Source organism: Myodes glareolus, chromosome 18, assembly GCF_982192425.1.
Source record: "Myodes glareolus chromosome 18, mMyoGla1.1, whole genome shotgun sequence".
NCBI lineage: Eukaryota > Metazoa > Chordata > Mammalia > Rodentia > Cricetidae > Myodes > Myodes glareolus.
The window spans coordinates 45,341,210-45,368,557 of record NC_142043.1 but is presented as its reverse complement, the minus strand read 5'-3'; the positions used below and the strand labels follow the sequence as shown (position 1 = coordinate 45,368,557).

At 48.7% G+C, this 27,348-nt stretch overlaps 1 protein-coding gene across 3 annotated transcripts in view; it reads right to left on the bottom strand.

Moving 5' to 3' along the window:
* Sh3rf3 (SH3 domain containing ring finger 3) overlaps positions 1-27,348 on the bottom strand; it is a 265,461-nt gene that overhangs the window by 34,439 nt on the left and 203,674 nt on the right. For all 3 annotated transcript variants that reach the window (XM_087898129.1, XM_048451758.3, XM_087898130.1), the window contains 3 exons: positions 22,282-22,382; positions 10,956-11,126; positions 7,434-7,690 (listed from right to left, as the gene is read on the bottom strand). In XM_087898129.1, coding sequence (XP_087754255.1) covers positions 7,434-7,690; positions 10,956-11,126; positions 22,282-22,382 — 529 coding nt within the window. The remainder of the gene's footprint in view (positions 1-7,433; positions 7,691-10,955; positions 11,127-22,281; positions 22,383-27,348) is intronic.

Genomic DNA, 27,348 nt, shown 5'->3' with positions numbered 1-27,348 from the left:
GTTCATGGGGTTTATAGCGAGGAAGGACCACGGATTGCTCTTCTCTCTCCACAGCTCACACAACACCTTTACATACTACGAGACCTAGTCCTCAGGGATGCGGCTTCCCCGTCAGCTCGAGGTGGGATCCTCTGAGTTCTGTGTCTGCTGTGTGTGGTGGCTTTAGCAACGGGGTCTTATTGCCAAGTTCTGCGAGGCAGCCAAGGGCAACAGCAATTGCTTATGTAGTCTGAGGAGTTTCCTGAACTCTTCGGACTGACAGCTCCTAAGGGATGTTTTCTGCCCAGCAACTTCAAGGGAGGTTTTCCATACCCGATCCTGGGAATTTTGTTAGTCTATTGTTCATTATCACTTCAAGTGGCATAGCTTCATTTTATATGTAACACACAGAAAAATATATACATACATATGTGTGTATGTATATCTCTATATATCTGTTTATGTTATGTATGTATTTTGAAGTAAGCTTATAAAATTCTGTTTCCCTATAACGTTTTCAAACATTCTTCTTGTAATTGACTCCTCCTCCCTTCCTTATTCCTAGGGAGCATGCCACGGCTGTTTTTCCCATTTCCTCTTTCATAGCACCCGTGTCCTGTTAATCCCCTCCCTAATACTCCTCGTCTTACCATCCCTCCAGGTGACAGACTCACGTCTATCCATTCACCAGCTGAAGGACATTTGGGTTCTTTCCAATTTCCTGGCTGTTGTGAAAAGAACAGCAATGAAGATGGCTGAGCAAGTGTCTGTGAAGCAGGGTGCCGAGTCCTCTGGGCCCAGGCCAAAGAGTGATATAGCCAGGTCATACGGGAAATTTGCTTTTAGCTTCTTGAGAACTCTTCACACCCATTTCCAGAGTGCCTCGACTAGCTTTCCATCCCACGGACGGCGAGCGAGTACCTCTCTTTCCCACATCCTCTCAAGCATTTGTCATTGGTTGTTTCCTTGATCTCGGCTTGATTCTGACTGGAGCAAGATGAAATCTCAAAGTAGTTTTTATTTGCATGTCCCTAGTTGCTACGTCTGCTGAACACGTCTAAGGTATAGCTTAGCCAGTTTTGTTTATTCTTTGAGAAGTCTCTGGTCAGATCCATGGCCCGATTTTAACTGGGTCATCTGTTCTCCTGGCTCTTTGTGTTTTGGATATTATGGGGCATGGACCCTTTATCAGATGCATTGCTGGCAAGGCTTCTCTCCCACTCTGTGGGCTTCCACGACACTTGGTTGCTTTCTTTGCAGTGTTTAAAAAATCTCTTTTATCTCTTCCCCTTTTTTTGTAGTTTCTATAGCGACAACTTCAATTCATTAATATTTTTGGTTTAGCACTGTATTATTCCATTGCACTGTTTTTATTCTGGGAGTTTAATTTTATTCTCTTTGACATCATTTATGAACGTATAGAATGTAGCTCTGTTTCAATGTCTTCAAATTCCCAATTTTCAAATGCCTGGTTGATTATCAATTGGATGGGCTGGGGCTGTATCCTCTGGCCTGTTTATACAGCTAGTGAATTTTTTTTGCATAGTCAATATGTTGATTTCTATGTTTTTAAAGAGCAAGGTATTTCTGTATACCAATAAATATCCCTGAGTTTTGTCTCGCCGTGTGTTTAAACGAACTGGAAGCTGTCTGAGCCTTTTGATCCTTGCTTTTCCTGGGTATTGAAACTGGAGCTGTGCTCAGTTCCCACAGAGGCCAAGCTCATTGGTTTTGCAAATGTGTCTGACTGGGAAGGCAGGCGCTCAGGCACTATTTCCGATATGTACATATTCTGGGTGCCGTTCGTGCCAACCCTTTCTCCCCTTCTCTCCTTGGCATCGGGCGATGTGCTCAGTGCACATGCACTACTTCCCAGCAGCAGACAGGGCTTTCTTTGTGCATCTCTCTCTTCTCTGGTCCTCCAGTCTCACTGTTGCCATGACCTGTGCGGCGTCACCTGACTGCCCTCCTGTGCCACAGTCACTTTCTGTCCACTGTCCCCAGTTGTCTAAGGTCTAGTGTCTCAAAAGCTGCAGCCATATATGTCTGATGTTCAGTCGCTTAGGGTGAGAGGGTAAATCCACTCCTTATTACTTCAGTCTGCATCTGCTCTAAAACCCTTTAATGTCCTCCCCTTCAGACAAGAACCTGGACTCCTTGAGGCCGCCTGAATGCACCCTCGTGACCTGTGTCTGCCTGCCTGTCTGCCCACCCACTACAGCCTTTCTTGGTTCTTCCACACGAACCCTCCTTGCTTTCCAAATGCCACAGGTCTCTGCCTGCTCCGGGGTTCTTTACACACCTTCTCTCTGTCTAGATGCCCCCTCTGTCTACTGTTATATGTTGAATCCCATCAGTCCTTCAGATTTAATGTTGATCTCTGCAGAGAAACTGCCCGTCCACACTGGACTGCTCCTCCCACACCTTGGGCCCACACCAGACTGGATGAAAGTGCCCTGAAGAGGAGGTGTTTTCATTTCTGATGTTATGCCTTTGCCCTGGCTAGTCCTCCTGCTGAACACGCTTCCCACCCTGTCTGCCAACACAGCACCTACCTGCCTTTGAAGGGTCCTCTTGAAAACTTTGCCTGAACGTTCCCCACCCCTCTCTCCTTTCCTCTAGGTTTGAATGGATGAATGGTCTCTCTCTGTGTTTCCTTAATACCTCACCCCTGCCTCCATCATAGCACTTTCCAACTACTGGAAGAACCTACCCTGCCCCCTCCTCTAACTGGGAGAGTGATAGGGTCTGTGTGGTCCCCTTTGTCTTCCTCCAATCCTGTGGAGCCCTGTGTCTACACTTAGTCCTTTCCTGGGTGCTGATTCTTGTTTGTTTGCTTTCTGCAAACAGAAATTTGTTCTTGATGAACAGAGGTCTGTATGGGGCTCTCCGCCCTGTAAAATGTTAACATGAGGATGGAAAGACATGGGCACTATGCAGGGGATTCTCTGCCTTGCAACAGGGACGTACAGTAAGTGTCATAAGGGAGGTGCAGTCATATCGAATGCTATGGCCAATGCAATTAAACCTTTGTCAAACTGCCTGCCTTGGGCTCTGGATGAGAACATTGTTGAAACGCCTCCCAACTCAGGACAGGAGCTGCTGAAATGGGCAATTACTGCAGTGAACAATCCATTACTTGTGCTGTCAACAGTGTTTTTCTCTGTCTAAATGCGGAACCGAGCGGGAAACGCTATGGGAACTCAGTGGCATTTAATGGACTGATGTGCCTCGGTAGGAGCCATTCTTCAACCTGGCCGCGACAAACAGCACAATGGCACAGGGACAAGCATGAGGTTAGGGCACTGGGGGAGCCACTTAGCCATCCTGTGTCTCACTCTCCTCCCATGTAAAATGAAGCCGATAGAAGAGAATGCTTGTCACACCCTCGTGGTTGCTATGGTGATGGACTATGCACGATGTTGTGCTGCCCTGAGCCAAACCAATTTCTTTTGGTACTGCTTGTCATTGCATGCAGGAGTAATGACTGGCAGGGCTTCATTTTCTTCTTGAATTGGGAAAGCGGCTAGCGAGGCTTGGTGTGGAAAGGCCATTATTCTGGCCCCTTGGTGCAGATAAGCCATGACTGCTGTGCCAACAGGGCCGCTCAGCTTAGATGGATTTGTACAGCAGTCTGGCTGGGCTGAATCGATGGTGAGATATTTGTAACCAGGAGAATGGTAGCACCCTCTAGTTCAGCATTTTCGAGCTCAGCATCTTGGACTGCTGTTGCCTCAGTCTGGAAACTCAGCTGAAAATAATTAGCCAGACCCAACAGCTGTATCGCCAACTTGAGGGTATCCCGGGCCAGCAGCATAGTGCCGCAACACATTAGTGTAAGTGTGGCTGACTTGAGGGTTAGAGAGGGGGATGGGTGTGTCTGGGAGAAGCTGAGATGACTGAAGAGCACTTGTGGTGTACACGGCTGTGCATTCAGGTCGCCACAGGCTAAGCACAGGCTGGAATTGTGGCTAATACAAGCACACACGGATATTTATGAAGGACTTGTGAATAGTTATCTCTGGGTCACTGGAGGTGGGCTTAGGGACTTTCCAACAGGGTCCTGCCTAGCAAACCTTGCTTGGTGCCAGTTCTGCCTCTTTTAGACATGGATACTGTGGTTGATAATTGGTTGAAAGAAAATGGTCCCCAAAGGGAATGACACTATTAGGAGAAGGTGTGGCTTTGTGGGAGTGGGTATGGCCTTGTTAGAGGAAGTATTCCCTGTGCGGGTGGACTTTGAGGGCTCATATATGCTCAAGTCATGTCCGGTGTCTCAGTTCACTTCCTGTTGTTGGCCAATCAAGATGCAGGACTCTTAGCTCCAGCACCATGTCTGCCTGCATGCCACCATGCCCCACCATGATGAGAATGGACTCTCTGAAAATGTAAGTCACCCCAATTAAATGTTTTTATAAGAGCTGCCATGGTCATAGTGTCTCTTCACAGCAATAGAAACCCTAAGACAGACACCATCATAACATTCCCAAGAGCTTCAGACTGAATTTACAGATGAAGTTGGATAACAGGTATCCAAGTTCACCCTATGCTCAAGGGTGGTGTTAGACATGGGGCACCAGAGCCCACCCTGCATCCACAGAGGACACTAGACACTGCTGATGGGGCACCAGTGTTCTGTCGTCCCTTAAAAACTGGATGTTTCAAGCATTTCTTTCACTCCCAACATGGGTCTACATGACTCCTCATTTCTTTTCCCAGGGAAAAGCAGGTACAGGAGCTTGTGTTCCCAGACCTGAATCTGGGAATAAAGGAACATGTAGCCTCAGAGGGTCTAGTGCCTCTTCCATATGAACGGTAGCCTGGACCTGTGAAGCTGCATCTACCATGTGTGGTGTATGTCTGGGACACAGAGAAAGACACAGGGAGAGATGAGGGAGTGGGTAAGAGAGACAGAGATATCCTTAGTATAGGATATCACATTGGAATGTTGTTCCAAGGCAGCCAGCACACCCAGGGTTCACCATGGCCACTGCATCTCATAACCACATGCCTGAACCTGGCTTCCCACAAGCCACTTCCTCTGGACTGGGCATGATACTGTCACATGCCCAAGGTAACCAGTTTCAGAATTGGAATTCTGGACTTGGTTCCTCTAGATCCCCGAGTCCATCCCTGGAGTTCCTATCGCAGACAGAACTACCACAGCTCAGGGGTTGGTTATTACCCTCTGCCCATGCTGTGGGACCAGACCCCTTGAAACTGCTTACTCTCTCTGGTTGGCTCCTGTTTTAGGCCCAGGCTGCACACCAGGTCTCTTCCTTGTGTCATGGTGGCCTTTTGTAAAATGTTATACCCTGGTTTAAGGTCCCTCAGAGTACCTGCACAGCCCTCGAATTCCATACTTCTTTGAACCTTTAGTAATGATTCCTGTTTCCTTTTTGTTCGTATATGTTAGACATTCTCATCCTCGACAGAGCAGCTAAGAGTTGTTGAGTATGTCTTAATAGTATCCACACGTCGTCATCCTAGACAGTGAGCATGCTTGGTCTCCAGAGCCCGCAGCCTCCCACCAAGATGGCATCGATTCCCTAGGGGCAGTTTGTGAATCTGTCAGCTAGTGGAGGAGAACCCAAGAGTAATGATGGATCCTGTCCAGTGAGGAAGCGAGATGACCGCAGTGATCTCAGAATGACCATGTCAAGTTCAGACTGCAAGGATTCGCCAACCCTTCTTGCCTCATGGTGTGGGAGAATTATCTGTATTCTGTCAATCATGTATTTTAATAAAACGCTGATTGGCCAGGCAGGCAGTATAGGCAGAAAAACCAGACAGGAAGTAGAAGTGATAAAATGAGAACAGGAGAATTCTGGGAAGCAGGGAGGTTCCTCAGCCATTCCTGCGCAGGCCACCGAAGAGGCAGCATGTAACTTGCCCAGCTGAGAAAGGTATGGAGCCAATGTGGCTAATGTAGATAAAGATAATGTGGTAACATAAGTTATAAGAGTTAACAAGAAGCCTGACCTAATGGGCCAATCAGTTTATAACCTTATGGAGTTCTGTGTGTGATTTTCCTTGGGATTTGCCAGCTACGAGGTACCGGGTGGGATAGAAACCCCAACAAGCCGGCCCCTCATGTTACATATGGCGCCCAACGTGGGGCGCTAATTATCGGCGAATCAATCCCACACCAGTTATGTTTTAAGGGGTTATTTATTTTGGGGGGTAAAACTTACATACACCATAAACCGTCAGGAAGGGAGCCTAGTCGCAGGAGCCGGGAGCAGGAGCCAAGAACAAGCACCGGAACCAAGAGCCAAAACCAAGAGGGCCTATTCCGGATATGTTTCTCTTTTTAAAAGAAAAATATACCACGCCCCAGTGGGCTGGTATTTCAGCAGCTATTGGCTGACGGAGCGGAAGTCGCTCCCCGCTGCACTGTGGGCTCGTATTTCAGCGACTATTGGTTGAGGCAGCGGAAGTTACTCCCACAACAGCCTCATGTAAGCCTCCACTGAGAGTGTAAAGGCAGAATATCTTTCTGAGTCTCAAGTCCTGTGGGCGGGTGAATGGACCATGGGGTTTGACACACAGTCCCATCAATAGATACTGGAGAAAATATGAGCATAGAGCGGTATGGTCTCTCACGGGAAGCTGCTTTCTGAAGCCCATCTAGTGGACCCTGGTCTATAAAGATTATCTAAAAATGCTGTTTCTAAGCTTCAAAGAACTCATATTTCCCCCTCATCTATACTTAGAGGAAAAGAGATGGTTTCTTGGATGGTGGGGAAAGGAAGGAAGAAAAACGTTGGGTTATGCTGTCTTGCTTTGGGTTACTGTCACTGGGGAATGGCAATGTCACTGGTTCTGCAGGGCCATGGTGATGTGGCCTCCCGAGAGCATGCTGCTATTCCAGCTGTTGTTACAAACTCTGCACTAAGCCTCTAAGTGGTACCATTTCTTTTCTTTTCTCTCCTTACGGTCTACCCAGGGTTTCTTTTTATCTCATACCACCCCAGAGCAGATCAGCTGGCCCTTCCGCTTCATCAGCCTATAGGTTGATGGCACCAATCTCAAAATGCTTTAGGAAAGGGCTTTTCTGGCCAGCACTCCTCATCCTACTTCTCCTGGAAGATACTGCCTTCCTTAACATGCCCAGTAGTGAAGACATCCATGGGCAGCTTATAGTTACACCATCAGCAAGGGGATCAGGGGATACGTTGCCAATCTTGCTCACCCATGGCATCTTCTCGCATGTCACAAGACATTGCACAACTATCTGTAAATCCTCTGTGCCCCTTCAGCTGCCAGTGCTGGGCACCAGCAGGTGGGCAGACGTACTGGAGATCAGAGATTCCACATTATGGGAAGCAAACCCGACTCCCCACATGGTGGCTTGTGAAAGACCTCTGCCAAAACAGATCTCATGCTCTGTATCCCAGGTCCCCCCTACTTGATTCCTGTCAGGGAGAATCCCTGGGAGTTTGCGTTCATACCTGTTGGGATGGTGGAACCCCCGGCTTGGTTGGCTGTTGGTTGAGCAGTGTGCCGAAGACAGCTACCTGTTGGGAGGGAGGTGGCTGGGTGCTGCATGTGGTCCTGCAGGCTGGTGAGAGGCAGAGAAGGCCTGGTGGCAGTGGCTGGGCTGCTCAGACTGCCACCTCCAGGATGCATAATGGTTGCCATCCCCTTGGCCAATGGGGACCCTCCGAGCACATTATTCCAGGGTGACCCAGTCCCTCCTCCAGGAATCCTGGGGAAATAAGCAGAACCAAGAAGGTGAGTGGGTTCAGGTCAATTTAGGCCATGTGCCATGGCAAAACCCATCTCTGACCTGCAGGCTCGGAGAGGTAGGGCAAGGTCACGAGGTCCGCGGAAGTCCTGAGACAATATCAAGCCAATGCTTTAGTTAAAGGATGCCCAGAGGTCGAGCTGAGCAGCTGGGTAGCCTTGGCTGTGCTTGTTTTTTCCTAACCAAGAGCTATGTGCTTCTAAACACTACTAGAAAGATGGTGGACTCTCTCGTGTCTCACTAGCCTGATACTTTTGGAGCATGATAGGACATGATGGTGGCTTCGCCTACACATGTCTCCATCTTATTTCTGCCAGCCACTGAACATGGGCATAGTAGAAACACCATTACCCCCTGAAAACATCAGGGAACTCGCGGCTTATACCTGAGACAGACACTCTCACCCTAAACTCCCAGATAAACGCACTCACCATGAGATGAGAGCAGCCACTTTGGAAATGGCTTTTAACTCTCTCTACACGGGCATTAGCCTTGGCTCTGGGGATGGTGTTGGGGCTAATGGGCTGCTGTGGGTTGTGGTTAAGGGGGATTAAAATGTGCCAGGAGGAAGGCATGGTGGGAGCAGAGTGGAGGCATGGGTGGAGGCATGATGCTCCAGAGAAGAGTGGTTCTGCCCAACACTGACATTTCCTGGGCCAGGGGTACTCTCAGCTCCCGGTGCCCTGGGTGGGGACTTCCAAAGGGAAGAGCCCTGCAGAGCTCAGAGGAGTGTCTGTGTAGCAGCAATGGGAAAGAAGAAGGGTCTCCCAGAAAGGGGGTCACTGCTAAGGGGTTACCAGCACTGTGCTCCATCCCCATCCTTAGAGGTAGTTTGAAATTTGCCTCTCATGGCCCTGCTAGTGGGTCAGTCTACAGCATCCATTTTAACCACTGCTATAACCCCATCCTCGACCTTTACAAACCAAACCGATGAGCTTCAGAGTGTGGGCCTTGTACTTGCAAAGCCATGCTAACAAGTCTGAGGGCAATGGACCACAGCATGCCTTCTATGGCAGCTGAGTCCCCTTCCCTCTCGGTAGCCGCGGTCTGGCCAGGTATGTTCCAGCCAGGGTTTATTTCCTTACTGTTCTTACAAGTACCCTAGCACACAAGGCCAGACTTTCCTTTCTTTTGTAAAACAAGCAAGCAAGCAAATAAATAAATGCGCCCCAAACAAGCAACAAGAAAGAGGCACCTGTAATGTCTTTTGTAGGCGACAGCTATAAGGCAGCTCTAATGTGTACCTGCCAGGCTCAGACTACTTTGGCGACTTTGGTTCTGCACACAGAGGCTGCCCCTCTGTCACTTGTTTCTGCTGGGTGGTTTTGGCAGTTTTCTAATGTGCAGTGAGGATAAGAGATGGTGTCAGTCTTGGGGCAGAGCACAAAAGGACAGCCTTCTGCTTCTCTACATAAGACCAAAGGCAGCCTTTCTACATTGTGGTGCGTGGCGGGCCTGCTTGAAGAGCCTACCCATGCAACCTGAGATACAACGCCAACGATGTATGTGTCCTCCTGGGTACTTTCTCATGGAGACCCAAAAAACGTGAGCCTACTCCACCGTGTCTGAAGGTCCGAGAATTTGAGCTTATTTTTGTGTTTTGAAAGTTGTTGACAACAGGTGTGGCTATAAACAAGATATTCTGACCTAGGGTGTGGCTACTCGGTGTTTTGGACATTAAGATGGCCTATGGAGGTAGATCCGTTCCACCCCGACCAAAGGTCAGAGAGTTCAAGCATACTTCTGTTCCTTCTTTTGAAATAGGAGGTTTGACTTAGGGAATGGCTGCCCGCAGGATACTTGGTCTAGGGTGGGTTCACTGCCCCAGACGTCAAATAGTTTTACTCAGGAATTAATGGCTCGATGTCTCAAGTACTGACACAAGTAATTGTTCTGGTTGTCCTTTGTATCTTTTGCCTTCTCCCCCCCACCCCGCCTTGTACTGGGGTATAAAAGTGTATGGAAAATTAAGCATGGGTGAACTCAGAACTCAGAACTCGGAAATTCAGCATTCAGGATTCGCTGAGTGACCCTCCTGTTACGATCCTGTGTCTCTGTGATTCTTCCTTATCTCTGTTCTTCCTGTCTAACATTCCTAATCTTCACATCATGGTTAGGCAGACCAAAAAGGTGGCTCGTGACACATTCTGGAGCCACTTGGATAGGCAATCATCAGAATGGCATCTTTTTCAGCATCTTCCAAAGATACTTAAAACAGTTTACTTTTATGTGTGCTGTTGTTGACACAGGCTGTTTGAGGGGCTGCTGTCAGTGACACTCAAACAGCCAATCGGGGAACCTCATAACACAACAGAAACTTCTGACATCTCTGGGCCTCCTCTTCAGTGAGTTTTAACAATTGCTTTCCTTATTTCAAAAGTAATGTAATTGTGATTTGTAAAAATGCCACACAGCACAAGGAAGGGATTTAATAAATACCCATAATGCTATCAATCATTAACATTGTTACTTTAAGACATTTATCACTTTCTTTATTTGATTGTGTGTGTTTTACATATATAGATGCACGCTGGGCTCATACTACAAAAGTATATGTGATGTACATATATCATACATGTATACATATGTTATGCTCACATGGTACAAATGCATCCATATATGCTATGCCTATACTACCTATATGCACTTGTGTATTATACCTATATCATGCACATACATGCAGAGACACATTAGATACTCACATGTGCATACTATATACATATCAAACTCTACATACATGCAAATGTTGTGCACATATGGGTGTACACACCAATGTGGGGCACACACTTTCATGCTTATACATATAGCGTAACTCTACTGTAAGCATGCACACGACCCGTACTCACTGCATACACGCACATATATGAGCATGCATACTTGATAACATCCTGTGCACATTGCATAAGGATGCACCCACGCTGGCCTGGTTTACGAGCATGTACCCTGAAGATCTGGTTCTCTGATGACCTTCCCATCCCAGCCCCCAACTCAGCTGCTGTTGCTTACTCCAGCCCCTGCCCCAGACTCATCCCCTGGGTAGCCAGTGTTCACTGAGAAAGCCTAGCAAACTAAGCTTGACAGTTCCTCCCCAATGGAACTCAAATGTCCCCACTGCCTCTGGACTGGGTGGAACCTCCAGTGTGGCCTCCAGGGTTTCCACAGCATTAGGAATTTGATATGTATATGTAATGTATGTAGACCCTTGATCAGGTTGCCAGGCTCTCACCTGGAGACGGGTGTCACGTAGTTCCCGGGGAAGACCCCGGAGACCCCGGTTTTCAGTGACGCCCCCTTGAACCAGCCGTCCTGGCACTTCTCAAGCACGCGGTACATCTCCCCCTTACGTAACTCCAGCTCGTCATTCTTCTGGGGTTTGTATGCATAGAGGGCCAGGTACCTGTGAACAGAGGAAAGGACAAGGTCAGTGGACATGTCTGAGGGGCACGCTGGGTGACAGAGGAGGCACAGGACAGACGGAGTGATGATGACCCCATCTAAAGAGTAGCTGGTCTCTGCAGGGTACTAGAATTCACGGAGGTCACATACCCTTTACCTCCCTCAGTCCTATCACAGCCCCTGAGGTGGAGGAGGAAAGCAGGTGTGTTCCTAGTGCTTGTGGACCTGCCGGAGCACAGCACTGCCCTGACCCACTGAAGAGCCAGGAGATACGTGGATGATGTGAGGGGCTTTTTATTTTGTGTCAAAGATGGGGAGAAGCTCAATGAGGCCGAGTGATGCTCGGTTTCCAGGCTACCTGTATCCTGGGCCTGGTCTCTATAGCTCACAACGTTTCCCCCTTTTCTCTGTGCTTTCTGCAGTCTGGTATCCAAGGAAGATGAACCTTAGGGATAGTCGAGTAAACTAGCTAGGCCTGGTTTTCCTGCCAGGTTTCTCTAGTCAGCCTAAGCTAGACAAGAACTCTCTAATTTCTCTTTCAGAAAGGGCGGCTTCTCCACACTTCCTAGAAACATTTGCCCTGCTGCTAATTACTTCACGTCTCCTTTACTTACAAGCCTCATTTGCAGATAAGACCGAAGAAACATCAGCCCTTTGTGTGACACACTGAGAATGTGTGCATCTCTTCCATGCAGCACTGAGTGAGCACGGAATAAGCTGGCAGAAGGGCTCCCCTCCTTCTGGAGTCTAGAGAACAGCTGGACTTGACTGTTAGAGGAACCTGCATCAGATCCTTGCTTGCAGGATCCAGCCATGAAAGCAGATGGGCACCTCAGTTCCACAGCCGAGGACAGACGAGCCATCTCGAGAACTGTGCCCCAAGCTGTGGGCTCAGGGGCACGATCAATCTGTCCTGGGACCGCAGGTGTCTGGGCTGCTAGATCCCCAGCATCCCAATGGCATCTTCCTGACTCCGCAAAGGGTCTTTAGAGGAAGGGGAAGCAGAAACACAGCCGTTCGCTAGAATTCATGTCAGGACAGAGGAGGCCCCGAGGAAGAGCCTAGAACAAAGTGAGAGTCCCACGGAGACCAAAGGTCTCCCCACCTTCTGTAGGTCTTCTAGTTCTTCTACTCAGTGGGGGCTCAGTGGCCTCTTAATACGCTTCTGCCCCTAGGATGAAAGCCAGGAACACCGATGTTTGGGAACACCCTGGGCTTCTGAAGGCAAGCAGCCATCAGGAGACGACCCTCCTCCCCAGGGACATGTAGGTCCCCGTGTCCACCCATGCCTGTGACAGATAAGAAAATCAGGGTGTGATTCATGGGAGCGGCCAGAAGGAAAGTGTTACTAACAAGTTAGATACATGAAGACTGTGTCTAGGCCCCGTGCTGGATAGTTTTATGTCGACTTCACACAAACTAGAGCTATCTGAAAGGAGGGAACCTCAACTGAAAAAAAAAAATGCCTCTATATAAGATCTGTCTGAGGGGCATTTTCTTAATTAGTGATTGATGAGGGAAGACATCCCATTGTGGGTGGTACCACCCCTGGGCTCCTGGTCTTGGGTTCTATAGGAAAGCAGGCTGAGCAAGCCCTGGGGAGCAAGCCAGTAAGTGTCACTCCTCCACTGACTTTGCATCAGCTCCTGCCTCGAGGCTCCCGCCCTTATTCTTTTGAGGACGAACTGTGAATGAAATCAACCCTTTCCTCCCCTAAGTTGCTTTCAGTCATGGTGTTTTATCGCCAGGCTAGTAAAACCTAAGAGAGGCACTCGTCGAGTGCTAGATGTGCTGTATGTGCGCCATAGGGGAGAGGGTGTTTCCTGGTGACAGGTGCTGAGAGGCAGAACAGGACCAGAGGTGGCTATGTTGGAGGACTGGGTACGACAGCCCATGATGGAGATGTGAAGTGCCAATCCTGGCTAAGCTGTCCCCTTCAGTCCCTTTATGACAGTCAGATCAGTCTGTGACTTGGGCCACAGCAGAATGCTAAGAACGGTGACGGATGGCTCCTTGGAGTAGTGTGGGTCTCTAGACAGCCAAACCCACCAGGTTAACATATGTCCTGGGTGGGAACGGAGGTGGCCCAGGGGCTCACCTACTGCCTGTAGCAGGGCAGGGCCCAGGCTTTGCTTCCCTGTTAAGAAAGGCCTGAGGACCTATCTCTGTTCATCTCTGGTGCTGTGTAGCTTGGTGGGTACAGGAGTGAACTGTGGCCCCATAACCTGTTCTTTGCCAGAGAACTGGGTTTGTGGGTTAACTCAGGGCTACACCCAGGCCAAATATATGACCACTGCTGTCTTCAGAATACCCCTGCATAAAGCATGGAGTCCTGGGGCCCCGTGCTGTGTGTGCACGTGTGGCTTCAGGTCACGGCACACGAAACATGTCCGAGGAAGCATCACAACCCCCCTCCCTCCCAGACACTGCTGCCTCTCAGCAGGCTTTCTCCAAGCCTCAGGAAATGTTTTCCTGTGTGGCTCATTCCCTCTTCAGAGACTCTCAGACTGGGCAACTGCCTGAATTGAAGGTCTCGGGGTTTCAGTTTTCTTCTTCCCCTCACTTCTTTCCCAGCCTTCCCATGGAATTCCTATGTGGTCTGCGGGAATCGAAGCAGCTGCGTTCTCTTGGCAGGAGAACTCCCCTAGCAGGATGCAGCTGCTGCTGATATTAGGTCATGCTCGCCTCATGAGCGGCTGAGTGCAAGTTTGGGGTCCTCACAGTAAACCTTGCTCAGGGGGCAGTGCTCCTGGGGTACAGAGAAAGCATCACACAGGCTCCTGCCTCAGGACACTTTTACCACCATCTACCTACAACATTCATCCCCTACCCAGCACACCCCATGTTCCAACAGGACAAAGAGTTTTAACCCATGGTTCAGTTGCTTCTGCTCCCTACCTGGCATTTGGTGTATTCTCAACAAATACTTGTTAAAGCAAAACAGAAGTCCTGGTTTGCATATTAATTTAACATATTTCTATTAATCTGTGTGTCGCCACGTGGCTGTGGCTTACCGGCTAAAGTTCCAGTATCTGTCTCCTGTGGGCTCCATGGTTTCTCTCTGACTCAGCCTCCTTTCTCCCAGCATTCAGTTTAGTTTTCCCCACCTAGCTCTGTTCCCCTATAGCTCTGCTATAGACCCAAAAAAGTTACTTTATTCATAGCATACAGAGGGGGAATCCCACATCATCAGACCACAGTGAGCTTCCTACAGCAGGACAGAGTTCTCTCTAGCCATTCACTTGCTGAGTAAGGGGCCATTCAAGGGGACAGGAGTGCAGCTGCCTTGACTCTTCTGATCTGAGTGCGATTAGTGGGATGCAGACATTTCTTATCACATCTGGGAAGTCACTGCATTACAAAGTGTGTAGTGCCGGGATAAATGGGCTACCAACCCCTGAAGGGCTGCAGAGGAACAGCTGTCAAATAGTGGAAGGCCATTTCTGTTTTGAGATTATCTTTTACTCCGTATTTTAGGGTCCCTTATGTGATTTAATGGGACACGGTCTTTGCAATTATTCCCCAGAACATGAAGGGAGTGATTCTCTTCCTCTCTCTCTCTCTCTTTCTCTCTCTCTCCCTCTCTCTCCTCTTTTCCTACAACACTGAAAATGAGGATTGTTTCTCAGTAGCTTCAAGTCATCTCAAGACTTTTAAAACCAGAAAAGGCCTCTTTCAACATCCCACGTTTCCCTAACACTCAGCCGTGGTCCCTAAGGAGATAATAAGGCAGGGAAGTGGAGAAGTAAAGGGTGAACATGGCTGCACAGTTACTGTCCTGGCACTGAGTCTGCAGGCACCACCACTGGATCAGAGGCCCAGCCTAATGCCTACCCCTTCACTTTCTTCAGTACAGAAGCTGCCAAGAGACGCATGATTTAGGTTTTCAGAAATAAAGATTTGTATTTCATGCTGCGTTAAGCCTCTGCACACAGGGGCGAGTAGCTTCTTAGGAGTGGGATGCCCCAGGAAACGTATGCATTACATGCTCAGTGGTACGGACAGCGCTGAGGTGCTGACTGACGCCCAGCAGGAGAGTCACGTCCTTTCCGGGTGCTGCCCAACCGAAGCCCTGTCTGCCTCACTTCTCACAGCACAGCCACCAGCTTTGACTTTCTTTGGGACCTTATCGATCAGCTGTCAGCCCTGTAGAAATATGGCTTCACCGGGGCACTGGTGAGACAGGGCAAGGGAAGAGGGAAAGTCGTGTCTACTGTGTACTGGGCTCCCACGGGCCCTGAGGTTTCACAGCTGGGGAAGCTAAGGCCGGAAAAGTCCGAGACTCTATCACTGATTTTGTATGTTCGGAATCAAGGACAGGCCTGTGATTTAGACCTTAGCATGGCCCAAGGGTGGGGCCGGACACCATGAGAGCCGCAAGCCTGGGTGAACATGGCATGGGGTGGGTCTAGCTCTGGAGTCAGGGATACCACCGGCCAGCTCTGAGTGCAGGCCTACAAGGCTCGCCACGTAGGGGAGTGCCGTTTGGATTGCAGCAGGGCACTGACAAGATTCGCCTTTTAATCTGTAAAAGATTTACCTTTAAGTTGCATGTGTGTGTGTATACATGTACTATGTTGGCACAGATTAGAGGCATTGGAGGCTTGGGTGCTGGAGTTACTGGCAGTTATGAGCCACTCATCGTGGGTGCTTGGAGCAAGGGCAGTTCCTGCTTAACCTCTGAGTTGCCTCTCCAGCCCTTGGCCTTGCCATCCTTCTTTGAAATGTGCTTTACTTCACGAGACCCCACCGAGAGTCTCAGTCTTCCACGTTTAAGCACCTGGTCAGTGCTGGGCGAGCAAAATTTTACCATAAAAAACTCATTGTGAGAAATAGTCTCCTCCCTTCCCTTCCCTCTCTGGGTGCCTTGGAGGAGTGACCAAGGCAGATGGATGTACTGGGGGCTTCCTTGTGTTCGGGGCGTGTGAATCTGGCATGCACTTGTGCAGAGTGGGACACTGACTGGGCAGCATGTCACCAAGCTTCTGGTCTCCTTTACAAGTCTGTTGGAAAGCGTGGAGCACATACACACAAGTGAATGTACACAGAGACCGGTTCTAGCGATCGGAGTCTAAGCAGCCCACTCCCTGTACTGCTAACTTCCGGATTCCTAGTGACAGCGACAGCAAGTCACCTTTTACTGCTCCTTCTCCCCTACATTATCCAGCCGCCCCACCTGGTCTGTGTGGGTGGATGCCCCTAATATGCACATGTGCCCAGAGTCTGGCATGGAACTGGGAATACACAGGTGTGCTTGTGGATGGCGTGGTCCTTAGCCTCCCGGCTGTCACGTTACACTCACTTCAGAAGGCTTTAGAAGCGGAAGCGTGGCATGGGCAAGTGCTGAAGGCAGTCTCCTGCCACCTCCAGATCAGCTGGCCACCACCACGTTCAGGTGATGACCTCTCCAAATGCACAAATGCCAACACTGAAAAAGGCAATTACAGGAGGGACTAGCACACTGCTACCCTATAGCCTGTGTGTGGCTTTCGTGCCAGTTAGAAATGGTGCCTCTTAGGAGCAGTGAGTCAAAGACAAGTCGCTCCTGACCGAAGCTGGCCAATTGTTAGAGGCTGAACGTCAGCGCTAATGCCCATGCCTGTCCCAAGGCAGAGCTCAGACTGGACAATCTGGCAGCCGTGAGGACTAGGTGTGGCGCTGTGTGTCTATGTGCAACCATTGGCGCGTGCGCTGCTCGCCCATTCTGTGTCTCTTCAGCGAGCTCTTTGCTGTGTCTGCAGATCTCCCTTCCGCGCTAATCATGGAATGAATCAGACCCTTCCGGTGCCTCTGCTCATTACCTATTCTTTCTCCTCCAGATGGTGGCTGGCTCACATTTCTCCATCACCGAGTGAAAAGTCTGTCCCCATTGCGTCTTCTAGGGGTCCCGCTTCTGCTCTTTGCCTTGTTAGAGCCCCCCAGGTACAGGTTGTGAAGATGTGCACCCATCGATCAACTATTGGGCTCAAAGGATGGGTGCCAGGTAGACTAGGAGCTATAGATGGTGGACAGAATCTGTGCAGGCTCTCTCTACATAAACCATGGCAGCAAGGACGCCGAGTGAGAGAGTCCGTACAGGAAAACTAAATATGTCTTCCAGAAGACTGGGCAGGCTCTGGCACTGAGAGGTGAAGAGGTGACTGGCCTCCTGTACCAGCTGCCGTGCCCTCAACTGCGGGCAGACATTAGCCTGGTTAGGAAAACTAAAGCCACAGGCAAGGTGCCAGTGCGGTGCTGTCCACTATCGCCAAAGCTGACCTGGAAACTGGCCTCTAAGATACTTCCGGGGACAGAGGTTCTCAACCCTCCTAATACTGCTACCCTTTAATACCGTTCCTCATGTTGCGATGACACCCAACCATAGTTATTTTTGTTGCTACTTCATAACTATAATGCTATAAATCATAATGTAAACATCTGTGTTTTCTGATATTCCTAGATAACCCCTGTAAAAAGGTCCATTGACCCCCCCCCACAAAAGGGGCTGTAACCCATAGGTTGAGAACCACTGCTCTAGACTGACCCAGCTTTACTTAATGGATATTAGTAGGTTATGATGGCACCCCGCTGTGGGACAGAGCTGGCTGTTTGATGGGTCTGTGATAAATGACTCATTTTTCCTGAGTTGGGCGTGACTTCATCAGTCTTTCTCAGTATCCCAGGACATGGGGCTCACATTCTTCTTTAGGGTGGGTTAGTAGCCCTCGGTCATCAGTATGGAGGGTGCTGGCGTCATGGGGAGTGTTAGCCTATAAGTGACTCCCACTGTCATGCAAAACACATGTCATGTGACCCGTGCCAACCCCTTGATTCAGACACCCGGTATCTATCCAGAACTATCAGCCTCTGTCCCCAACCCCCCAGCTTCCTTTTCCTGGCCTAAGTGACGAGCTCTCTTCTTCCTGTTCTTTTTTGGATTCCCTGATGTCTCCCAGGTGACATCCGGGGAGCCACCTGCAGTAGGAAGTATGTGGCTCTCCTGACAAGTGGTGATTGTGCCAAGTACTTCTGTTTGTAGGTGGTGCTCTCCTGGGAGTTAGGACTGTCCCCTGCATGGCCTGGCAAGCTGGTTCTGGAGGAGGCAGATACCCTTCCCCCAGGTGAATCACATCACAGATGGGTTTACAAATCTGAGGCCTCTGCTGTGCTGTCCTCTCCAGTCCACGGCCTGTAGCACTGCTCAGATGAGCTGCCTCCCACTGGGCTGCTGGATGAGATGACTCAGTGGCTCTGTTGCCTTTCTCCCATTCTCTTTCCAGTCAGTGCTGCTTAGTCACTCACTGGTCCCTGTGTGCTCTCTTGGCCTCCTTTCCAAGCTGACTCGAAGATGTCCATGGAGAAACTGAGGCAAGAATCTAGTTCTTTTGCATTTAGGGGTACCCTGTTCACATGCGGTCCCATCACTTTTCGGACCCTTCAGAAGGTTTGGCTCTGACCTGGGGCGTGGGCTCCAGGACCCGAACATTCATGGGCCTCTGGCATCATGGCTAGCGGATTGGCCAAATGAAAGGCATTTGAGCTCAAGAATCAGGATGACAGAACAGCAGAAAAGGAGCGGAAAAGCGTGGGGGTGAGTCACTGGCTCAGAGGAGCACATTGTCACACAGTGTGCCTGTGAACTGAGAGCCTTCTTGTGCGCCAGATCCCGAGGAATCTGACGTGGAACTTTTCTATAAAGGCAGCGACTTGCCATCAATCACTGGCCTGGCTCTGTCACCAGCAGGATTTTTAAGACACACAGGGACTATGGATGAGAGTCTGTTGTGAAACACCATCCTCCAGGCGTAACATGTTCATTACCATCAATCATAGCAGCTGGCCCCTGCAGGAAAGCTTTGTAAAACTGAGCCTGCCAACAGCCTGTGGTAGTTTGAATGGAATTGGCCCCCATAAACTCACACGGAGTGGCACTGTTGGGAGGTGTGGACTGGTTGAAGGAAATGTGTCACTGTAGGGGCGGACTTTGAGGTCTCTTTTGCTTAAGCTTTGACTTCCTGTTGCCTTCTGACCAAGATGTAGCCAGCAGCATGTCTACCTGAATGCTGTCATGCTCCCCACCATAATGATAATGGCCTGAAACTCTGAGACTGTAAGTGGGCCACACCAAGGAAGTGTTTTCTTTATAAGAGTTGCTGTGGTCATGGTGTCTCTCTACAGCAATAGAAACCCTAACTAAAATACAAAACCTTAAAGAAGGAGGGGGTGAGAAGGTCATTAGACCCTTCCCTAAGGTCCAGCCAGTCCCTCCCTCCTGTACCCATTAGCTGTATGTAATTCTGCACCAGAGGATGTGGTCTGAGGAGGTGCTAGATCAGTGGTTCTCAACCTTCCTAATGCTGTGACCCTTTAACACAGTTCGTCATGTTGTGGTCACCCCCCAACCATAAAATTATTTTGCTGCTACATTATAATTGTAACTTTGCTACTGTTATGAATTGTAATGTAAATACCTGATATACAGGACATCTGATAGCGATCTGTGAAAGGGTCATTTGACCCCCAAAGGGGTTGTGACCCTCAGGTCGAGAACCAGTATGCTAGAGTATACAGAAGGTAGAAAGTTAACTGAAAGAGAGACTCCTCAGGCAGCTTTTGGGAGGCCATCGTTTCTTCTGGAATAAATCTTTTTGATGGGGCAGCTCTCTGGGGGCAATCTACACCTCTCTACTCCAAGTAACCCCTCACCCATGCTCCTACAAACCCGATAAACTATTCGTTCACTAATCCAGATCTGGGTGAGATTGTTCCTTTGGTCTGTTGGTTGCCCTATCTAGAGTGCATGGATGCGTGTCCGCATCTCCCTAGGAAGAGTGAAGGCAACAGTGAATAATGGAACTAGTCCATCAGTGATCACTGGTCCACAAACTGTCTTCACCTGGGCCCTTGTCTGGACTGCCAAGGCCATGAAACCCTGAACACACTTGGGGTACTGCTGCTGTGGTTGTTTTTGTAAATAGAAATTATCTCATGTTCACATGGAGGATTCTGAACATGACTTACAGTTACTGTTACAGGAAGCGCCGTCAATCAAGGAAGTAAGTGTTCCAGAGAGAACGGACTGGTGGCAGGCTAGGCACCTGCTTGATAAATTCTCCTTCTCGTCAGTAACATAAAAGCTAGAATTTTAACCATCAGGCTTTCAAACTGGACCATGTATATCGCTACTACACGGGTGGGATTTCTAAGCATGTCTTGGATGCTCAGTGGGCAGCCACGGATGCATACTCTTAAGTTTTCTCTGGCCTCGTTGAAGGTCTCCATTCATCTACTACTCAGGCCATCACTGTGTTACCTGCTTACTCACCCCTACCCAAGACCATCACTGTGCTACCTGCTGACTCATCCCTACCCAAGATCATCACTGTGTTACCTGCTGTCTCACCCCTACCCAAGACCACCACTGTGTTAACTGCTGACTCACCCCTATCCTAGTCTTTGCTACTGCCAGGAATTATCTGATAAGTATGTCTCCCTCAAGCTAAATAGTGGCAACATGACTTGGGGGTGAGGTAGGGAGTGGGGAAAGGGCCATGTTACAGGTCCTAGTGACCTTGTCTCTGTGGTAGAGGGGGCTATGGAGAAAGAGGGCCCTTTGTGTTTAGTGTCTACAACCGAGACCCCAAGAATATAGTTGGATGACTCCCAACTCTGGATCTTAAAGACACAGATATCTTTTCTGGTAGCTGGCCTGACACGTAAGAATTGGAGTCTTCCATACCCAGGAACATGATGTCCTGATTTTCAAAGAAATGCGGGTAGCTGATGAGAGCCTGAGTGCAGGTGTTCAGCTGAGGATACAAAACTGAACCTAGTTTGCACCCAGCCTCTCATTTGGGAACGGCACCAGAGCCATCGCCTGTAGACAGGGGCCTTCTTTCCTGGGGGTGGTACCCGGCACCCAGATCTTCACTCTAGCCTTTTCACTTGCTTTTCGTGGCCGCTGGCTTGTAATGAGACCAAAGGAGCAGACCAGGATCATGGCCAGACCCAGTCAGCATCCACAGGATCCCCCATGCACCTGAATCCATAGATGCTCACGTCCCAAATAAAGAACAGCCTGACACTTGCTTATAATGCATGCCATTCTTCAGTATCCTTTAACTCATCTCTCAGTGGTGTGATACCGAATACAAAATCCGCACATCACTTTATACAGGTGGTGTGAGAAAAAACCCAGGTTTGGCTTTGAGGAACTTTCTGGAATTTCTTGTGGAATATTTTCTATCCATGAGTAGGTGAATTAAAGGATAGTTGAATTTACAAATGGCAGGGCTAACTATCCTTGATATCTAATCCTGCTTAATATGTGAATTTTAACCTGAAGGCTAATCTGGGATATAGTTTATTAATTTGGTCTCCTTGGGAAGCCAGGAGAAAAGTGGATACATTTAAAATTTCTTTCATTAAGTTGGGTAAGCATCAAGGTTCAGAACTTTCTTATCCATGCCTGAGTCTAACATCTGGACTTGGCAGAATGAGCAAGGCCAGAGTCCAATGGCTGGTCAAGGTGGTTGTAGAAGCTTTCCCACAGTGTATTACATATTGCACCACACAGATTCCGACTGCCCCACTGGCTTGCCTGGACTGATGTAATGTTCTGTCTGTCCGTCTGCCACATCTATCCACTCCACCTTAAAGCGTCCATTCAAGAGGCTGAGCTCATTGCCAAATACAGAAGCTATCTAATTCTTGGGAAGGCTATTTAAATGGGAGTTTTAGAATTCCACGTTTCGCTTAAATGCTGTAATTTACCAGAGAAAATTTCCTCAACAAGATAAACACCTCATTTCCTAGCAGTGATTCATGTGATTATATTTGGGGTTGGCATGCAGCTGGCCTGCCTCGGGGTGGCATTTCTGAGCAGGCAGTATCAAGCTGTTGCCCACACTTCCAAAGATGCCTACTGACCTCGCCACACCCTCTCTTTCCTCAGGGACCTCCGAGAGTCGTCAAATATTGTTCATTTCCACCCACTTCTCCTAACCATCCGAGGGACCACTTTGGATTTTGTTTTCACCCTTTTGTTTTGGGCAGCAGCATTAGCACGCATGTGTAACTCCACAGCACAACTAGTAACTAACTGAAAACCCCACGAGAAACCACTTGTGTAAATGCCAGTGTGCAGAGAATGCCGACAGACATGAGGGGCAGCTCACACGTTGAGGGGCAGCTGGACTTTGGGAGACATGCCCTGGTCTCCAGCCACCGCGGCAGCTCGTGGGAGGGCTGTGGGGACAGGTCCAGCTGAAGAGGAGTCCTGCAAAGAGACAAGAGGACACATGAGTGAGCAGCAGGAGGGTTCCGTCTAAGAAGGAGAAAGCGGGTCAGTGGACACGGGCAGCCACGCGTATTCCTATGGTGCCAAAGTGTCTACCTTCCCCTTGTCATGCTTCACTTCCCTGGCTGTTAATCAGATTGTTATGGCCCACTGGAAGGAGGTCGTGGCCCAAGACACCTGTCCCAGGGCATCTTTCAAGAGCCCCTTCTGAGTATGGGGGCTCTTGAACATGGGGGAAGACAGTGTCGGACAGAGCAGTCTGGCTTTGCCTTTAAAACCTGAATTAATCATTAGTGTGTGAAAAGCAAAAATCCAGACAAAGTAATCTGGAAGCAAATTTAGGTGGCCATGAACTGGGAACATAGATTTAGGTCTCCCTGAGTACTGTGTTCCATGTGGAAGCAGTTTCATGAAGTTCTGATAGTAATAGAACAAAGTAAAAGTCATAAATCCAGACACTTTGCAGATCCTTTGGTGGAGACATTGAGTAGGGTGTTACGGCACAGCGGAAAAGCGCAGCTGCCAGTCCTGAGTGTCTCCTGGTAATATACTGGATCCTTTGCTGGAGAACAGAGGTTTGCTGAGTTGATGCATTCCAAAGTGGTTTTTTTGTTTGTTTGTTTGTTTTTAATCTGTTTACCATGATGTTAGGTCTGACACTGAGGTGGGCAAGGGAAGGCTCTTTAGCTAAGCTAAAAAGAGCCCAAAAGAAACCGTAATCAGGCTCTGGACCTGTAACACTCCAAACTTGCCACCGAGCCTGAAGTTTTAATTGGTCAGCTTTGGCGGACACAACTTCTTTCCAGGAACTCTTTTTTCCAACTGCAAAATTTGCTCAAAAGTGCCATCGTGCAGTTTCTCAGAAAATTAGAAATCAGTCTACCTCAAGGCCCAGCAATACCACTCTTGGGCATATACCCAAAATACTCACTTACACCATAAGGACTCAACTATGTTTATAGCAGAATTACTCATAAAAGCCAGAACCTGGAAACAACCTAGATGCCCCTCAACTGAAGAGTGGATAAAGAAAATGCAGTATATTTACACAATGGAGTATTACTCAGTGAAAAAAAAAAACAAAAACAATGACACCTTGAAATTTGCAGGCAAATGGATGGAACTAGAGAAAGCCATCCCGAGTGAGGTAACCCAGACCCAGAAAGACAAACACAATACGTGCTCACTCATAAGTGGATGATAGACATAAAGCAAATGAGAACCAGCCGACAGACCACAACCCCAGAGAACCTAGGTAACAAAGAAGACCCTGAGAGAGACATACATGGATCTAATCTACATGGGAAGTAGAAAAAGACAAGATGTCCTGAGTAAATTGGGAGCATGGAGGGCAGTGGGGAGGGTGGAAGAGGGGAGGGGAGGGTAAAAGAGGATTGGGGAGAAATGCAGAACACATTCCTATCCAAACAATTAAAATGAGAAGGATTTAATAAAAAAAAGAAAGAAAAGAAAGAGAAGTGTCATTCTGAGGAGTCGAACATTAACTTGTAGTGACAGTCAAGAGACATTAGGAGGTCCACGAACGACAAAGCATAGCATGTCCCTCTCTGGAGCCTCTGCATCTGGAGTCTCAAGACTCCAAGGGCCCTTTTATGCAGGGTGTGGGCTGAGTGATGCTCCATCTTGAGGCTGTGCCTTCCTGGTGTCCTTGAATGCTGAGCTCTCCCGGTTAAGGTTCTGGGAGGCAAGGAAATTTCAACCCTTAGAGGTCGCTGTTGTCTGCAAATCCCCTAAACACCACTTTGGTCCTTCTGTTCAGACATATATGAAGGCATAATGGGTTGAATCGTCTCCAATGGTCTTGAAGCCATTCAAGCCATAATTAAATAGAAAGACATAATGAGTTTGGCCAGGAGACAGGGAAGGCAGAATTCCATCTCCTGAGCAAAGGGGAAGGCTTAGCCAAGAGTATGGCCAATGCTGGTGCTTGTTATGCATGGGGTGATATGAAGACTTGCAGCCATCCACAGATCCTCTGGGCAATCCAAATATCCAGTGCCCCATAGAGCATGTATCAGGAGGCTTAGGAGGATGGGCTCAGGATTCCCACAAACTCTGGTGCTGACAGAATCTCAGGCCTATTTAGAGGTCTTAGAGGGAGGAGGAGGACATTACCCTCTCAGCTCCACAGAGTAATTGCTGGTGGTTTTCCTGGAAAGCTGGCCATCAGTTTCAACTCTTAGAACAAACACTACAAAACAAACACGTGAGATTTCTCAGGTCTGCGTTGCTTAGAACTGCAATACAGGTTTTACTTCTGGAGGTGTCTGCTGTGGCTTGAATGAGAAATATCCCCCACAGACTCATGTGTTTGAATACTGGGTCCCCTGCTGGCGGCACAGTTTGGCAAGGTTGTAGAACCTTTAGAGGGTAGATCCTTGCTAGAGGAAACAGGTCACTGGCGGGGGCCTTGAGGCTTCATCGTCTGGCACCACTTCCTATTCACGCTGCTTCCTGACCGCAGATGTAGTGTGGCTGGCCGGCTTCCTGTTCCTGCCCGCATGCCTTTCACACTGATATCATTGCTCATGTTCGGCGGACTCCACGGAGCGTGGCACTGCCATGCAGTGACATCCAGAGTGGGAGCAGCAGAGTTCCCACCAGGTGGCAGCAGCGCCAGAGCGAGCACTGCCCTCGGGGACAAAAACTAGCCTGGCAAAGGAAGGTTGCTGGGCTTTGTGGTTTTCTGATGGGTCCTGCCCATCCACTTCTGGGTCACATCTTCATCTCTGTCACCACGGAAACCGCAAGAGTTTGAGCAAACCCCCTGGGGCAGGAAGATGGGGGCTGTGGCTTTCTGGAGACTTCACGAACATGTCTGACTGATCCCGGCACGGATCCCCGATAGGCAGCTTGCCTCTTATGTATGATGCCCGCAAAAAGCATATGGCAGGCACTGAAGCCTTGCAGAGCTGATTAAAAACTCACAGGCCTGGGTACTGCCCCGGGTTCCAGGCATCCGGCCCAACCTCTAGTAACATAGTACTATCCAAATGCACCTCCACACCCCTAACGAACCATTCATTCTTCTGCGATCGTTTCAATGTGTCTGAAACAGAGCGGTACTGTGAGGGATGAGAGTCTGGTTTTGCGATAAACCCGAGTGTGACTGTAGGGCAAGAGACGGTCTAGTTCTCTCGCTCCCAGGACCTCCACCTGACTGCGAGCAGTCTCTCTGCCTTTCTTTATATACAAATGTGGAATGTATGTACTGGAATATTGATGGAAACCAAGGCCTTATGCAGGCTAAGCAACCATTCTAACATGGAGTGTATGCCTAGTTGTCTTCTTATTTGAGAGAGAGTCTAAGTTGCCCTGAATGGCCTTGAATTCACCAATTATCCCAAGCAGGCCCCGAACTTGAGATCCTCCTGCCTCAGCCTCTTGAGTAGCTGGGATTACAAGAATGTGCCACTTTTTAATCATCGAATTTTAGAAACAGGGAAATAATAAAAATAAGAAAGGCAGAGGGACCCTGGTTGCCGTGAATGAAAATCAGGACTGTGTATCCACAAATAATAGAGAACACGTGACATTTGTCTTTCTGAGCCTGGGTTAACTCTTTCAGTATATTTTTCTGTTCCATCCATTAACCTGCAATTTCCTCTTTCTTCACAGCTGGATAGGATTCCATTGCGTATGGGCTACATTTTTATCAAGTGAAAGATATTTACATTGTTCCTATTTCCCGGCTGTTGTGCACAGAGAGGCAAAGGCCATGGTTGAGCAGGATTCTGTGCATTGTCAAGTTCTTTGGATCCCTGTGGAGGAGCAGCAGAGGTGGGTCATACCGCAGGCCTAGCTTTAGTTTTCTGAGAACTTCTCCACTGACTCAGAGTGGCTATAGCAGTTGGCCGTCTACAGGCAGTGACTGAGAGTCCCCGTTTCCCATATTGTCATCAATATGCTTTCCTAGTCTGAGCCAGTTTGACTAGGGTAAGATGAAATTTCAAAGTAGTTTTAACTTGCCCTTCCTGAGTGCTAAGGAGATTGAATACTTAAAAAAAAATTTCTCAGTCCATTTTATTTTTCCCTTTGAGACTTTCTGTTGATATTCACAGCCCATGGTTTTCACTGGGTTATTTTTCGGATTCAGCAAAGATTCACTCCCACTCTATGGCCTTCCTCTACAATCCTATTTCCTTTGCTGTACAGAAACTTTTTGACTTACTGAGCTCCCATTTGTCAAGTGCGGGCCTTAATCCAGAGTGAGCGGAATCCTGCTCAGAGAGCCCTTTGCTGCACCTGTGTCTTGTAGAATACTGCATTTTTTCTTCTAGAAGTTTCCTTGTTCCAGGTTTCACACTGAGGCCTTCAATCCCTTTGGAGTTGATTTTTATGCAGGGTGACAGATATGGGTTTTCTATTTTTGTGAAGAATGTCAGAGATTTTTTTTTTATTGGCATCGCACTTAATCTGTAAATCACTTCTGATAGCATCGCCATCTTCACAGGGCCAATTCTGCTCAGTCACAGCATGGGAATCATAGCTCCATATCTTCAGAGTTGAGTATACAGCCTGGAGGATCCACAGAAGCCAGTAAAGCAGAAAGGGATCCTGGGTGATGTGGCGCCATAGGACCCAGGTGCTGTGAAGTGGGGAGGGGGGGTTGCAGGGAACCTGCAGGGGACCTACCTGGGGATCAGGGAGGGTGGTAATGCAGAGGGAGCAGAAGGAAGAAGAAGTAATTATCACTAATGGAAAGACACAGGGAAACACTCTTTTACAGCTTCCTTAAATGGAGTTCTGTCATATGGGGCGGTAATGTTCCCTCCAAGAGCCATAGGCTAGCTAACAAAACCTCCATTCAATCGGTTGGTCATTTGAATCCAAGAGTCTCCCAAAGCAATAAAGGCCTTTGCTGTTGCCCTTGGTGGCCTTCTAGATCTTGAAGGTAAGATCCTATTGCTTCAGACACCATACA